Raw genomic sequence first — 14,347 nt, 5'->3', positions numbered from 1 at the left:
GAAGGGTTTAGAGTGATATGGGCTAAATGCTAGCAGATGGGACTAGATTAATTTAGGATACCTTGTCAGCATGGACAAGTTGGACTGAAGGATCTGTTTCAGTGCTGTATATCTCTATGACTCTGTCCAGACCTACTTTGCAATGGCACATTCCAGACTAGCTAAGCAAGTGTCCTTTCACCACAACAACCATCTCAAGGACGGTGTACAATGGCACCGAGAGTTGAAGCATGAATGAATGAATGATCTGATAGGAAGTGCTCTTCTCACTACAAGCCAAGCTAGATCCTGGTTTCTGTTTGAAAGTTTTGCTGATGGCATTCTGTCAAAGTCATTTGCCAGTCTGCAGAGACACCTTCAATATGTGGTGACAGTTGGTTTTCCTGTACCAAATGTCTACATACAGAGTGACACAGCTACAAAAATATAAATCAGGATATAGAGTCATAAGAATGTACAGCACAGAAACAGATCCATCCTCCAACGTGTGCATGCCAACTAGATATCCTAAATAAATCTAGTCCCATTTGCCCACACTTGGTCCATATCCCTCTAAACCCTTCCTATTCAAATACCCATCCAGATGCATTTTAAATGGTGTAATTGTACCAGCCTCTACCACTTCCTATGGCAGCTCATTCCATAGACACACCACAATCTTCAGGAAAAAGTTGTCCCTTAAGTTCCTTTTATAACTTTCCCCTCTCACCCTAAACGTATGATGAAGGTTGATATGATAACCTATGATAAACCTTCTTGAAGAGCTTATGCCCGAAACATCAATTCTCCTGCTCCTCGGATGCTGCCTGACCTGCTGTGCTTTTCCAGCACCACACTCTCGACCCTAAACCTATGCCATCTACTTTTGGAGTCCTCTACCCTGGGCGAAAGACATAGAATATAGACCTTGACTTATTCACCCTGTCCATGCCCCTCATGATTTTATAGACTTTTAAGGTCATCTATCAGCCTCTCACATATCTGGGAAAACAGCCCCAGCCTATTCAGCCTCTCCCTATAGGTCAAATCCTCAAAACCCAGCAACATCTTTGTAAATATTTTCTGAGCCTTTCAAGTTTCATAACATATTTCCTTAAGCAAGGAGACCAGAATTGCAAACAGTATACTAAAAGTGGCCTAACCAATGTGCATCTGCAACATGACCTCCCAACTCCCATACTCAGTGTACTGACCAAAAAATAAAAGCATACCAAACACCTTCTTCACTACCCTGTTTATCTGCAACTCCACTTTCAAAGAACTATGAATCTGCACTCCAAGGTCTTTTTGTTCAGCAATGCTCCCCAAGACCTTACCATTAATATATAAATCCTGCTCTTAATTGCCTTTCCAAAATGCAGCACCTTCCATTTATCTAAATTAAACTCCATCTGCCATTCCTTGGTCCATCTCATCAAGGTGGAGAAAGTGAGGTCTGCAGATGCTGGAGATCAGAGATGGAAATGTGTTGCTGGAAATGTGTTGCCCGCCGCGTTCGCCTCCGTGCCTACTTCTTTAACCAAGAGTCCCGCCCACCCTCTGACGACCCCTTCTCCCGCCTCCAACACACCCCATCCACCTGGACACCCCGCGCTGGCCTCCTACCTGCCCTCGACCTCTGCATAGCCAACTGCCGCCGCGATATTAACCGCCACCTGAACTCCCCCACCCCTCTCACCCACTCCAACCTCTCACCCTCGGAACGCGCAGCCCTCCACTCACTCCGTTGCAACCCCAACCTCACTATCAAACCAGCAGACAAGGGAGGCGCGGTAGTAGTTTGGCGCACAGACCTCTACACCGCTGAGGCCAAACGCCAGCTCGCAGATACCTCCTCCTACTGCCCCCTTGACCATGACCCCACCCCCCACCACCAAACCATCATCTCCCAGACCATCCATAACCTCATCACCTCGGGGGACCTCCCATCCACCGCCTCCAACCTCATAGTCCCACAACCCCGCACTGCCAGCTTCTACCTCCTGCCCAAAATCCACAAACCTGACTGCCCCGGCCGACCCATTGTCTCCGCCTGCTCCTGCCCCACCGAACTCATCTCCGCATACCTTGACACCGTCCTGTCCCCCTTAGTCCAAGAACTCCCCACCTACGTTCGGGACACCACCCATGCCCTCCACCTGCTCCATGATTTTCGCTTCCCCGGTCCCCAACGCCTTATTTTCACCATGGACATCCAGTCCCTGTACACCTCCATCCCCCATCACGAAGGACTCAAAGCCCTCCGCTTCTTTCTTTCCCGCCGTACCGACCAGTACCCTTCCACAGACACCCTCCTTCGACTGACTGAACTGGTCCTCACCCTGAACAACTTCTCTTTCCAATCCTCCCACTTCCTCCAAACGAAAGGAGTAGCCATGGGCACCCGCATGGGCCCCAGCTATGCCTGCCTCTTCGTAGGATATGTGGAACAATCCATCTTCCGCAACTACACTGGCCCCACCCCCCACCTTTTCCTCCGCTACATCGATGACTGTATCGGCGCCGCCTCGTGCTCCCACGAGGAGGTTGAACAGTTCATCCACTTCACCAACACCTTCCACCCCGACCTCAAATTCACCTGGACAGTCTCAGATTCCTCCCTCCCCTTCCTCGACCTTTCTATTTCTATCTCAGGCGACCGAATCAACACGGACATCTACTACAAACCAACCGACTCCCACAGCTACCTGGACTACACCTCCTCCCATCCTGCCCCCTGTAAAAACGCCATCCCATTCTCCCAATTCCTTCGACTCCGCCGCATCTGCTCCCAGGAGGACCAGTTCCAAAAACGCACATCCCAGATGGCCTCCTTCTTCAAGGCCCGCAATTTCCCCCTCGACGTGGTCGACGATGCCCTCCACCGCATCTCTTCCACTTCCCGATCCTCTGCCCTTGAACCCCGCCCCTCCAACCGCCACCAGGACAGAACCCCACTGGTCCTCACCTACCACCCCACTAACCTCCATGTACAGCGCATCATCCGCCGCCATTTCCGCCACCTCCAAACGGACCCCACCACCAAGGATATATTTCCCTCCCCTCCCCTATCAGCATTCCGTAAAGACCACTCCCTCCGTGACTCCCTCGTCAGATCCACACCCCCCACCAACCCAACCTCCACTCCCGGCACCTTCCCCTGCAACCGCAGGAGGTGCAAGACTTGCGCCCACACCTCCCCCCTCACCTCCCTCCAAGGCCCCAAAGGAAACTTCCATATCCGCCACAGATTCACCTGTACCTCCACACATATCATCTATTGCATCCTTTGCACCCGATGTGGCCTCCTCTATATTGGGGAGACAGGCCGCCTACTTGCGGAGCGTTTCAGAGAACACCTCTGGGACACCTGGACCAACCAACCCAACCACCCTGTAGCTCAACATTTCAATTCCCCCTCCCACTCCACCAAGGATATGCAGGCCTTTGGACTCCTCCATCGTCAGACCACAGCGAAACGACGGTTGGAGGAAGAACGCCTCATTTTCCGGCTAGGAACCCTCCAACCACAAGGGATGAACTCGGATTTCACCAGTTTCCTCATTTCCCCTCCCCCCAGCCTGTCTCAGTCAAATCCATCAAATTCAGCACCGCCTTCCTAACCTGCAATCTTCTTCCCGACCTCTCCGCCCCCACCCCAGTCTGGCCTACCACCCTCACCTTGACCTCTTTCCACCTATCACATTTCCGACGCCCCTCCCCCAAGTCCCTCCTCCCTATCTTTTATCTTAGCCTGCTGGACCAACTTCCCTCATTCCTGAAGAAGGGCTAATGCCCGAAACGTCGATTTTCCTGTTCCCTAGATGCTGCCTGACCTGCTGCGCTTTTCCAGCAACACATTTCCATCCCATCTCATCAAGGTGTCACCTGCAAACTTACTAACCATACCTCCTATGTTCACATCCAAATAATTTATATAAATGATGAAAAGCAGAGGATTCAGTACCGATCCTTGTGGTTCATCATTGGTCACAGGCCTCCAGTCCAAAAAGCAACCCTCCACCACCACCTTTTGTCTCCTACCTTCGAGCTTGTTCTGTATCCAAACTGCTAGTTCTCTCTGTGTTCCATACGATCTAACCTTGATAACCAATTTACCACGTGGAACCTTGTCAAACACCTTTGTGAAGTCCATACAGATGTCTACTGCTGTGACCTCTTCCATCCTCTTTGTCACTTCTTCAAAAACATCAATCAAGTTAGTGAGACATGAATTGCCATGCACAAAGCCATGTTGACTATCCCTAATCAATCCTTGCCTTTCCATATATATGTAAATCCTGTCCTTCAAAATTACCTCCACCAGCTTGCCCACCACTGATGTCAGGCTCACTGGTCTATAGTTCCCTGGCTTTTCCTTATGTAATATCATCACATTAGTCAACCTCCAGTCTTCTGGCACCACACCCGTGGCTAGCAATGATGCAAATACTTCAGCAAGAGGCCCAGCAATCCCTTCCCTAGCTTCCCACGAAGTTCTATATAGAGTGACATTTGATTTATTCTTTGCCTCTCTATCCGCATACTTGAACATGATATCCCTGCAGGCACTTGACACCTTTGACCTCCAGATAATGTACATAATGGCTCAGATGACCACTGTGGCATAGGCTCAAGAATGAGATTTGCTCCACATACAGTAATGCTGAGAGGTCTTCCAACAGATGACCGTGTTCTTAGCCACAATAGAGAGGGAGTGTCATGCACATGTTTACTTTCTGTGAAGCTTTGCAGGTTCTTCACCTCTTGGAAATCCACATGTGACACAAACCCCTATCATCTGCAACATTGCAGTTTCTGCAAGCTTTTCTGTAGTTGGGACAATTCCACTTGCCTTTCTCTCACCTGAACACTTTGAGGGTGAGAAATCTCTTGTTCAGCTTGATTGCTTCCCACCAGTGCAATGGAGACTCAAAGGGGCTTTAAAGTACTCCAACCTTCATAATCCCTTCGAGTTCCTCAATGGTTTCTGGGATCAGACTTTCACATCAGCTTCCAAATTCCCCTGCCACTTCTCTGGTCTTGTGACATTCAACCAGTAGGAAACAGGGGTATCCACACAAAGCTCTCTGTCGGACAGGGTGGGTCATGAACCACGTACCATGAAGAGTGGCAGCCTAGTAAACAGGAGGGCATGGATCCCTGACTCCAGAAATATAAATACCATGAACCAAAGCATGCATACCATCTTACAAGCTTGAATTATGTTTGAATTGTTTGTTCCCAACTCCTTTCCAGTGACCTTGCTCTACATTACTTAATTACTGAAGAAAGAGCTAAACAAGATCAATCAATATAGCTGCCAGTTTTAAGTTAAAATCCTGAAAAAAGAAGAAATCAAAAAATGCTGGGGTCACAAGACTGTTAGCAAAAGACTTGTTGAATCTAGAGAGAGAATATATGATGCTGCAAGTATTTGTATGCATGTCTAATCAATTTTTACATTAAAAACAGAATTTTCTCCAACCCTGATTGCAGGCACAGTACAACAAGCCTCATTACCAAACAATCATATACTTTATAACAGAAATCTTCAATAAAATTTACAACACAGGTTTCATCCTTTAGTATCACAGAATATGGCAATGCCACATCCCCTCCCAAGATGACATGCCTTGACCTCAAGAAACAAGGCAGTTTCTCACTTCAGCAAAAATGACATTTCAAAGTCAGATCACCGAATCATTAAGGGCTAAGTGGTGGCCATTTGACCCAACATGCTTGCACTAGTTGTTCTATTACACCACGTCAATCTTCTGCCTTTTCCCCATAATCCTGCCCACCATTTCTATTTCAATAATCATCCAACACTGTCCTGAAGGCTCAATCGAACTTGCCTTCATCACATTTCCAGGCAGTGCGTTCCATATCCTTGCTATTTGCTGTGTAAAAGGTTTCTCACATTACCCTTGCTTCATTTGCATATCTCTTTAAATTCATGCCCTCTCATTATTTTTTAACTATCAGGATTAACCGCTCCCTATCTACTTTAGATCTAGAGAAATCTAATATATTCTAAGAATTAACATTTATATATGAATAACAAAACATCCAGTTTTGGGATACAGTGCATTTTCAATACTTTTTCCTTTCACATGAGGCTTTACAAGTGGCAGTGAGTTAGCTGTGGACTATCACAAGATAGCTGAATACCAAGTTACAGACAAAAAATGTCACAGGCGGGAACTGTGTACAATTCAAATTCCCACAACTGATAGATTGCAAAACACTGATTCTTTTATAAAAATGTACAATAGTTCCCACCCCATACCCACAGGGGATACATTCCAAGATGCGGAAGCCCAAAACTGCAGATAGGAGCGAACCCATTCATTTAAATGGGAGATTTACCTGCCCGGCAGCCCCCTGGTCCCTGGTTCTGGAAGGTTCTCTGTAATATGTTCGGGCCGCGGTAAACCACAAGTAACTGAAACCACGGAAAACGATTCCACGGATACAGGGTCGCCCTGTAATAATGTTTTGATTGATCTGTTTTCGCACAGCACAAGGAAAATAAAACAAAAGCAGGAGAGCCGATGAATTCAAAAATAAAGTGCTGATTTTCAAAGTTGTACTGTCCCCATTGATTTGGCATGCTGCATTTTTTTTCTGATTTTATCAGCACGAACTTGGGTGAAATTAGTAAAACTGCAACAAGATAGAAAAAGTACACAAATAATAGAAAAATGGTATAAAAATTGGTTGGAAAATGATTGTAAGAAGGTTTGCATGGGATAATGCGTCAGTCTCAAAGCAACCTAAATCTCTTATTAATTTATTAGTTTAATAATCTACAAACAAGAAAAGTAACATCAGTAGCTTATATCTTTTTAAACAATATCAGGAAATGATCACCCTTTAGATCATCAAAACCATATGTGAAATTACGTAAATCCAGGGAACTTTGCATAAGATCAGAGTAAATGGGTTGAATGAAAGAAGCAAGTGTTACTGGTTTTACAACGGAGGATCTTTGTGTGATATTTATAGGTTACCGAATGCATTTCAAGGACATTGTGATGCAGAGACAAAGACTTTGCACTCAAATGGAAACAATTCACCTTCAAACTGGTTTTCTGCTGCAGATGGAATGTTTACAGAGGCTGCTGGGAACATGCTACAAGAGCGTATTTCATGTGCTAAATACGAGTTGAGAGCTGTGGTTTTCTTTGTAAGAAAATCTCAGAAGTAGCTTTGCTCCCTCCAGTAGGAAAACTATTTAAAAAACTGAAGAATTTAGGTTGCTTGAAAAGAAGATCACTGCTTGTTACCATATGATGTTTGTGAACCTATGAATACCCATTGGTTTAATATGAAAATGACACCAAGTCATGTTACTGAAGTACAAATGTTCAATTTACGATTACTATGGGTAACAAGATTACAGTTCAGCAGACATGACGTGTGAAGCCTAGAACAATGAGGCACATTTCGAAAAATCACTGACTTCAACCTCCAAGAGAGATACTGATAAGAAATTTTGTGATGCAAAAAGACATCTTGTGAAAGACAACCAGATTAGATAAAATGAAATAAATTTCACAAGTATCAAGATTATGCTGTTGGAATTCCAAATTAAGTTACATTAAAGCCACAGCAACTTGCAAATTTTCAATTACGTCAAAGCTATTAATTTTACCAGTTCTTGGAATTACTTTTTCACTGAAAAATGTTGTGGTTCATGGTGCCATCAGACAATAGACATGCAGTTTGGGCAGTTGAGGAGTCAAAGTAGTGCAGAGGGGTAGAGCCAGTGTCATTCTAATACAAGGAAGCTAACTTCATGTCCAATGAGGAAAGTAAGGCATTGCCAGAGATCCTTTGGATATAATTGAAATAGGAAGAGTGAAATTAAGCAGGACAGTTTCATTGAGCTGGATAAATGGAGGTAAGGTATTGGAGGGAGATGGTGTGATTGACCACATCAAAGATTGTGGAGATCAAGGAGGGATAATGTAGCCACTCAGAGTCACAGAAAGTGAGCTGTGACTTTTGCTAAAACTGTGCAGTTTCAAGGCATGGACAGAATCAGAGGCGAAATTCTAATAAGAATTGCAAATTTAAAACGTCATGGTTTTGGAAGGCTAAAACTTGAAGAAAGTAAGAGGACACAGGGCAATAATCTGCAAGGTCAGAGATGGAAAATAAGTTTCCATCTAAAAAGACTGACTTTTATTTTTGAAATGACAAGAAGAATATTAAAGGAAAAATGGTCCAATTGCAATGGTCAGCAGCTTAATAGAATAAAAACATGTCAAGGGAACAAAAGCATCTCATCAACAAAATAAGTGAAGTAAGTGAGAAAGAGACTTGGATGAATGGTCTCAATCTTAAGTAGCAATGAATGATGAGCTCCTCTTGCCTGCTGCATGGATTGAAGAGTTTAAGATGCCTATTGATAATTTTTGAAGAGAAACTGGAAACATCTGTTTTCAATGACAAAAAAGGCAGAGATGGGGTTGAGCGAAGACTATCTGCAGAATGGTGGGCTAAGGGTTAGAAGTGGGATTTAAAAGATGAAGTGCCAAAGTAGGTGGCTTGGGAGAATTTTTTCTTGAGATAGAGGAAGTGGAATGTGGGTGGTGACAGTTGTTTTCAGTGGAAGGCATCATGGCCAAGGGGACTGAGAGAACAAAAATGAAGACCAAAATCCCGATGCTGGGGCTGTTCACTGCAGAAGTCATAATATCCCCATTATAATAAGGAACTTACATGGCTGGATTAGACACAGGATGTAGTAAAATAGATTTCGGGAGGGCAGTGGTGGTGGTGGGGGGTTGGGGTGTAAGAGGAAATCTGGAAAAATCCACAGATAAGGGAGAACTCATCAAGTTACAATTTGTGACAAGATCCACAAAATCAAACACTGAAAGTTTGCACCAATGAGGGGGTCTTCCACTGTATATCATTTCTAATTGAACTAATGTGAATGGCGATCCCTTATGTAGTTAAATCAAGCATCAGAAGATGTTAAAATCAATTTGATTGTACCACTTTCCAGCACCCACCAGATGTGAACCAGATGTGAATCTTCATAAAGGTTGCTAACGTTTCAGTGATTCGCATATATATATTGTAAATGTAAAAATTTACTATTGGTTACCTACTAGCTAGACATTTGTCACTTGGATACATGATTGGATTCAAAATAGGAAGTGTTTCTCCAGAACTGGAATATTAGTTATTCCATTAGAAAGAGACAATATTATTGGAGGTTTTTAATTTGATCAAACAAATGGATTGGCTTTTTCCTTTCATACTGCTCCTGCCACCCTGTGCACCACCCCCCTCCCGACCTGTCCCCCAACAAAATGTTTTTTACGAACATGCATTTCTTTGAGACTTTGTCAGAATGGGTACAACTGAAAGGCTTGCTAGGCCATTTCAGAATCCACAACTCTGTCTGGAGTCACATGTGGGCCTGACCAGGTGAAGATGGCAGATTTCCTTCCCTGAAGGACATTAGTGAACTAGGTGGGTTTTTACTGACAATCAACAATGATTTCCTGGTCATCAGTAGATTCTTAACTGCAGGTTTCTTATATTGAATTCAAATTCCACCAAGTGCCATAACAGGACTTGAACCCAGGTTCCCAGGACGTTAGGTAAATTTCTGGATTAATAATCTAGTGATAATATCACTTGGCCATCACTTCCCCATAGGATTATGCCTATGTCCACAAGCATCCTCTCGCTCCACCACCAACACTCAGTAGCAACAGTGGGCACTATCTACAAGATGCACTGCAGAAATTTATCAAAGATCCTCAGAGAGCACTTTCCAAATCCACATCCACTTCCATCCAGAAGGACAAGACTAGTTGCTACATTGGAACACCATCACCTTCAAGTTCCCCTCCAAGCCACTCACCATGCTGACTTGGAAATATATTGCCGTTCCTTCACTGGGTTACTGGGTCAAAATCTTGGAATTCCCTCCCTCATGGCATTGTGAGTCAACCCCCATCCAATGAACTGCAGTAGTTCAATAAGGCAGCTCACCACCACCTTTTCAAGGGCAATTAGGGACAGGCAGTAAGTGTTGGCCAACCAACAATGCCACATCCCACAAGTGAATTAAAAAACATTTCTGAAGAATGTAATCAGATGAATCAGGCCCATTAAAAAGACAGCAGTTGTCTTTTAAAAATTCATTGCCGGGATGTAGCCTTCATTCGCAGGACGAGCAGTTATTGATCATTTTTAATGGCTATTGAGCAAACAATAAATGGGGAACAAGCTACTTGAATATAATATCAGTGGGCCATTCCAGAAAGGATATAACAATCAATTACATTGCTATGGGTCTGGAGTTTTACATATTATCTGCATATATAGCGCACACCCACACCAGAACAAGAATATATATCTGATTACCTTCGCTGAAAAACTGTTAATGATGGTTTTGTGATAATCCACATGGTCATTAATACTAGTGTTTATGAACAATCTTTATTTATTTATCTGATGCATGTAAACACCCCTACTTTGTTGAGTTTTGAACTCAACTCAGGATTACCAGTAATATTAACACTAGAGTATAATATGTCTAGTGATAATATTACTATCACTAGACTATAATATCACGAGACTATGTTGTCAGCAATATATTATAGGGTCATAGAGTCATAGAGATGTACAGCACAGAAACAGATGCTTCAATCCAACCCGTCCATGCCGACCAGATATCCCAACCCAATCTAGTCTCACTTGCCAGCACCCGGCCCATATCCCTCCAAACCCTTCCTATTCATATACCCATCCAGATGCCTTTTAAATGTTGAATTGTACCAGCCTCCACCACTTCCTCTGGCAGCTCAATCCATACACATACCACCCTCTGGGTGAAAACATTGCCCCTTAGGTCTCTTTTATATCTTTCCCTTCTCACCCTAAACATATGCCCTCTAGTTCTGGACTCCCCTAACCCAGGGAAAAGACTTTGTAGTCAATCAAATCAGCACAAACTCTTTGTAAAGCAATTAAGTGACTTTGTATCTTTTCCAAAATTTCTGCAAATTCCCTCCCCTTTCATTTTGAACAATACCAGTGAATTTGTACCACCTCCAATAAGAGATAGTGGATTCCAAATCCTTACCACACCTTGTTTAAAAACAATGACCCAAATTGACATTTTTTTTGGCCAAGTCCAAATTGCTGGGAGATTTTGGAAGGATTTCTGCCCTGAGTCCTAGCACATTTTCTCACCTTATTCATCTTATTAGCTCCTGCACCATCCAGTCATATCTGATTCCAGCCCGATACTACCATCCACCATGCCCAGAAAATCGTCAGTCAGCAGAATCCCAGAATGCACCAGCATATGTTATGGAAAAACATAACACAACAGACTGGCACCCCACTGTACCTGGTGATCTTGTTCAATGGGGTCATTTAGATGCAGCACTCCCTTTCCCTCCAAGACCAGCAGTGGAGGTCACATCACCAGACCATGCCAGCCTGGCATGTAATTGCCACCTGGGTCACTGCATCTCAGCCATTTGGAGGGAAGCACAGCAATTACCTTCTCCAACTCCTATAATCACTTTCATCAATTGCAACTTTGAAGGGTTTCAAAAAAATCTGGTGTTGGTAAAACTGGTGTGATGGTTAATACTGCTTTTAAATTCTCAAATTTAAGGTTTAAGGTCCATTACCTTCTCCACTTTGCCAATTCAAACATACCATCTTCTCTCAGATACCTCAGATTCTTTTCTACTGTACCCACCTCCTACCGACACTCATGCTCTACCAGTTTTATTTTTGCCTGCACAAATTTACTCATTTCCTGTCAGTCACCCCAAACCCAACACACTCTCAACACCCTTTAAACACCCATTTTTAACTCCTTTAATTCCTACTTCTCTATTGGGCCAAAACAGCCCCTAATAGGGCAGAAAAACTCAAGACGAGTGTTGCTCTGCCTGACATTCGGTTCCTCAGCCCTTATGTGAGGAACACGATGGTACTGACTGCCCCAATAAGAATCCACCCAGTGTCCTTCATAATGCCTCTGGTCATTGATCAAGCAGCTTAAATCTCAGCCTGAGGTTACTGACCTTGCCAGCCATTGGGAATAGGAAACCTACAGGGTTTCAAACACTCTTCATCTTTTCTGCATAAGCAGAGACACACTACTCCAGCATGAAATGGATAGATTTGTCAGACAGAGACCAAATGCTATAATTAGACTAAATAAGATTCGGAGAAGGCAAACTTTTATGACCTGCCTATCTCAACTTTGAATATAGTGTTCACTTTATTATATGTGGGCTGGCAGGTTGAAATGATGCCCAAGAATATAGATTCACATAAAGTATGATCAGCATTAACATCAAGTCTACAGAGGAGAGACTGGGCTGTGTGCGCCCAGTGTAAACGCTGATGTGCAGAGAGACCAGGGTTTTTATTTAAATCGTTATTGTTATGATCTACTTTAGATTACCTACACTGAATCGCAAAAGTAGCACTACGGGGGGATTGTTAAAAATCGAAATGTCACAGGGACAGAGGGAGCTTCGCTGCCTACTTTTCAAAGGATTTCAACTCTCCATCATTCACCCCTGGGAAATTCAGTGCAGCACTAGAAAACGGGCTTAAACACCAGGAACGCCGCTAATAATAAAAACAGAGCAGAAAGCTGAACAAAAGTAGCTTCTCGGCCAGGAATCCCGGTCACGTAACGGATAAAATTCCAGATCCTTTATGTACCATCCGGATCCAGGTCCTTTGATCCCTGCCCAGAAAAGGGCAGGTGCTTCTTTCTCACAATCCGCTCAGCCCCAAACGCACTACTGTGCCCGAGTGACACATACAAACTGAACGGGAGGGAGTCCGAATAGTGTTGAGCGCAATTACACGGGCATTGACCCCTGCAGTCTCCGTGTGTAAACAGAATACTCTGCCTCGATGAGCCGGGACCGTCAGCCACCCTTTTCGGAGAAGTTATCATTTTGCAACACTTTCGTAAAACAAAATAAAACATCCGCGATGTTCAATTAACCAACATTTCCAACGCCAGAAATATAATCATTTATAAAACAATCGCCCAGAAGAATTTGCCCGGGTGTTGATCAGGAAGTTTCAGACCCCACTGTATAGAGAGGAGAGGACTGACGGCAGAACTAGCTGTAGAAATCAGATAAGAATTGACGGGATCACCCATACTCACAGCTTGAACATCTTCTCCATCTCTTTGATCTGTTTCCTGGTGAACTCCTTGAATTCGGTGTAAGGATTAAACACTTTAATCTGCTTGGGCTCCTTTGTTCCTTCATTGATGTCCAGCCTCCTGGACAGGATAACGGAGAGCTCGGTGTCTGTATTCCTTCTGACCGGTTGGCCTTCTGTGCCTCCCCCAATGTCTAAGTAATTGTTGTTCTCGACCATTTCGCCGTTTGCATCCTCTGCCGATATCTGCAACATCAGCCGGCGCTGGAGTTTCTTAGCTAGCTCCTCAGTTGCCATGTCTCCACGTGAGAGTTTAAAAAGTGACAGAACACTGAGCTGCAAAACTTACTGATGCTGAACAGCCCGCCGCCGCTGCCTTTTTATCTCCTGGGGCCAGGGCGGGTGGAACCACTCTGACTGACAGCTCACAGACCAGTAAGAGGATTCATGTGAAGTCGGCTCAGTCTCCCCGTCCCCAGCCAGTTTGACCTTTCTTTTTGAGGGGGAGGTGGGGGCAAGTTGAAAATGTGATGTTGTATTCAAGAAAGAGTGAGGGATTTCCGCTGAACTTAGTTGTTTTGTGATCGATGAGGGGGTGTTATGGACTCAAGAAAACAGCTTACCTTCTCAATCGCCCCTGAGGGATTGGCCCACACCCCGTGAATGATTTTTGTTAGAAAAACCTGGTGACTCCCCTCAAGTGAGAACATGTGGGTATTTTAGCTACAGCATGAAACCCCTCCAAGAAGGTCCCCCCACACACTTTTTCCGTTGTTAATCATTTTTGTGTCAACACAATGGAACAATTACATGATAATGAAGCATTTATATTATGTCTTGGAACCATCTCAAAGCACTTTTCAAGGGTCACGATTGTGGCAATATATGAGGCAAAGAAACACATTTTCAAAAAGCATGATCCCAAGAACAACAGTAAATGAATTTACTTTAATGAGTTAAATGGATTAAAGGCTTTAAATGAGTTAAGTGGAGCCAACGTGCTTAATTCAGGGTGTTATTCCAGCAAAAGCATATAACAAGACCTTACCATAAGTGAAAATAAAGCTTGGTAGCTTTAAGAAGGGGAGAGACATAAAGAGGTGAAGAGTGTGTACTCCTTCTTCAGGGCTAATCAGGGGGAAAAAATGTGAACTTCCCAACCAGCTACTTTGTCTTA

The 14,347-nt window shown here is 44.0% G+C and overlaps 1 protein-coding gene across 1 annotated transcript in view; it reads right to left on the bottom strand.

Moving 5' to 3' along the window:
* The window catches only part of efhd1 (EF-hand domain family, member D1), a 125,440-nt gene extending 111,921 nt beyond the window's left edge, over positions 1–13,519 (bottom strand). The window contains exon 1 of the mRNA XM_043701978.2: positions 13,172–13,519. Within this exon, the coding sequence (XP_043557913.1) occupies positions 13,172–13,467 (296 nt within the window). The 5' untranslated portion in view covers positions 13,468–13,519. The remainder of the gene's footprint in view (positions 1–13,171) is intronic.
* Between the last annotated feature and the right edge of the window lie 828 nt (positions 13,520–14,347).

This window comes from Chiloscyllium plagiosum, unplaced genomic scaffold (genome assembly GCF_037043375.1).
Source record: "Chiloscyllium plagiosum isolate Xiang-an unplaced genomic scaffold, Cpla_swu_hap1 HiC_scaffold_13, whole genome shotgun sequence".
Taxonomy (NCBI): domain Eukaryota; kingdom Metazoa; phylum Chordata; class Chondrichthyes; order Orectolobiformes; family Hemiscylliidae; genus Chiloscyllium; species Chiloscyllium plagiosum.
The sequence above is the reverse complement of the archived record's forward strand: the minus strand, read 5'-3'. Positions and strand labels throughout refer to the sequence as shown.